This window comes from Myotis lucifugus, unplaced genomic scaffold (assembly GCF_000147115.1).
Source record: "Myotis lucifugus unplaced genomic scaffold, Myoluc2.0 scaffold_45, whole genome shotgun sequence".
In the NCBI taxonomy this organism is placed as follows: Eukaryota; Metazoa; Chordata; class Mammalia; order Chiroptera; family Vespertilionidae; genus Myotis; species Myotis lucifugus.
In genome coordinates this window covers 1,609,320-1,610,994 of record NW_005871093.1, presented here as the reverse complement: position 1 = coordinate 1,610,994, position 1,675 = coordinate 1,609,320, and the positions used below count along the sequence as shown (strand labels likewise).

Below are 1,675 nucleotides of genomic sequence, written 5' to 3'. Positions count from 1 at the left end.
AAGGGTTTAAGAATGTGAAGAATGTACGAAGCGAAATAAGTTATGGATGGAAACGCTGGGCTCGCCAAGTCCCTGGTGCCGGCGGGCTTTGCTGAGTGCCTCAAGGGGTCGTGTGGCCGCTGCAGGTGCTGTGGTCCCCACCGTGACACCTGTGAGGAGGCCTTCACCCCACAGGCTCCTGGGGTGAGACTAGGGCAGGAAACCTCGCCGAAGGACCAGCACATTCCCCTTTCCATCCTGGGCCAGAATGACACGTGGCGATTGAGACACTTCACCCCGCCTCCGCCTGGTCCTAGAGAAATGAGGTGACCCAGCGCAGCCTGTGGACTGGACGGAGGCACGGTCTCCGTGTTCTTGGCGGCTCCCATGCCAGAGCCGGGCACGGGTGAGGAGAGCAGGGTTTCAGGAGCGGGAGATCCTGTCCGGAGACATGAACCCTGTGTCCCCGAGGGCCGTGAGTGCCACGCAGCCGCCAGGCCGGACCACCAGGTGGGTGATGCTGCCATTGTGGAGGGAGAGGCGGAGCCAGCCTTCTGGAGGGAACTGCAGCGCCCTGCACACGATGTAGCGGGTGACGTTGGCGTGGCATAGGAAGATCTCGTAACTGTCCTGCTGCTGCTTGGCATCTGCCCGGTGGATGTAGTTCCGGAAGGCGGCCTGGATCCTGGCTCCGTCTGCATAATACTGCACCGCTTCGGCTTCCAGTGAGACTCGGGCGGGTCAGGCTCGATGGGGGCGCCTTTCCTCAGCAGGTCGGTGCTGACCATGGAGACACCTGGGAGACACCTGGCAGTGTTTGCTGATGATGTCGGTGGTTTCTACTGCGCGGGTCACGGAGGAATGGACGATTTTATTGAACTTCAACCCCAAGCTTGCAAGTCGGAGACCAGTGAGCTCAGCCTGCTCACGACCCAGGGGTGTCAGGGTGCGGTCCTTTTCCCGGGGGGCGTCCGTGTGGCGCTGGGAGTGCCCGATGAGGAAGATGTGCCGCGTGGCCTTGGCTTTGTAGTTGTCTATCCTGGACGCCACGTCCTCGTCTCCGGAGCCCGAGTTCCTCTTCCGAAGGTTGACCAGGGAGAGCGGTTCTCGCCTGTCCCAGTTGGGGTTCCAGACGCTGGGCCTGGGATGCGCGGCTCCCGCCCAGGCCTGCGGCTCCGCGTTCCTGCCTGCACGGGGCTTCCCCACCGCCATGGCCAAGAAGAGCACGGCGGCCAAGCTGCCCCCCAGGACACAGGCCGCCAGCTGCAGCGCCTGCTGAACGCCATGCCTGCCCATCCGCCGCTCCGTGCACGCGCTTTGTATGTTTAATTTTAACAAATAGGTAAAATATTCTGAAGAGGTTGTGTCAGTTTACACCCCACCAGAAATGATACTGAGTGCTTTCTCATTTACTTACTGGCCATTAGAGGATTCTCACTTGCAAAATTCTGTTTAGGTGTTTTAACCATTAAATTTTGGGGCGTTTTTCTTATGGTCTTTAAAAATATATTCTGGTAATATATTTACAGATATATGTATTACAAATATATGCTCTCCATCTCTGACATGCCTTTTCACTATCTTGATAGTGCCTTTGATAAACAGATGCTTATATTTTGACCAACTTCAGTTAATCAAATTTTCTTCTTATGGTTAGTACTTTTTTGTGTCCTACTTAGGGAATTGCTACCTACTC

At 56.3% G+C, this 1,675-nt stretch overlaps 1 protein-coding gene across 1 annotated transcript; it reads right to left on the bottom strand.

Moving 5' to 3' along the window:
- Window positions 1-397: 397 nt before the first annotated feature.
- On the bottom strand, window positions 398-1,275 carry LOC102421756 (serine/threonine-protein phosphatase PGAM5, mitochondrial-like). Its single transcript, XM_014455364.2, is given in 3 exon segments — window positions 398-690; window positions 693-791; window positions 793-1,275. Coding segments are annotated over 3 exon segments (870 nt in total). The 3' UTR covers window positions 398-402.
- Window positions 1,276-1,675: the final 400 nt, after the last annotated feature.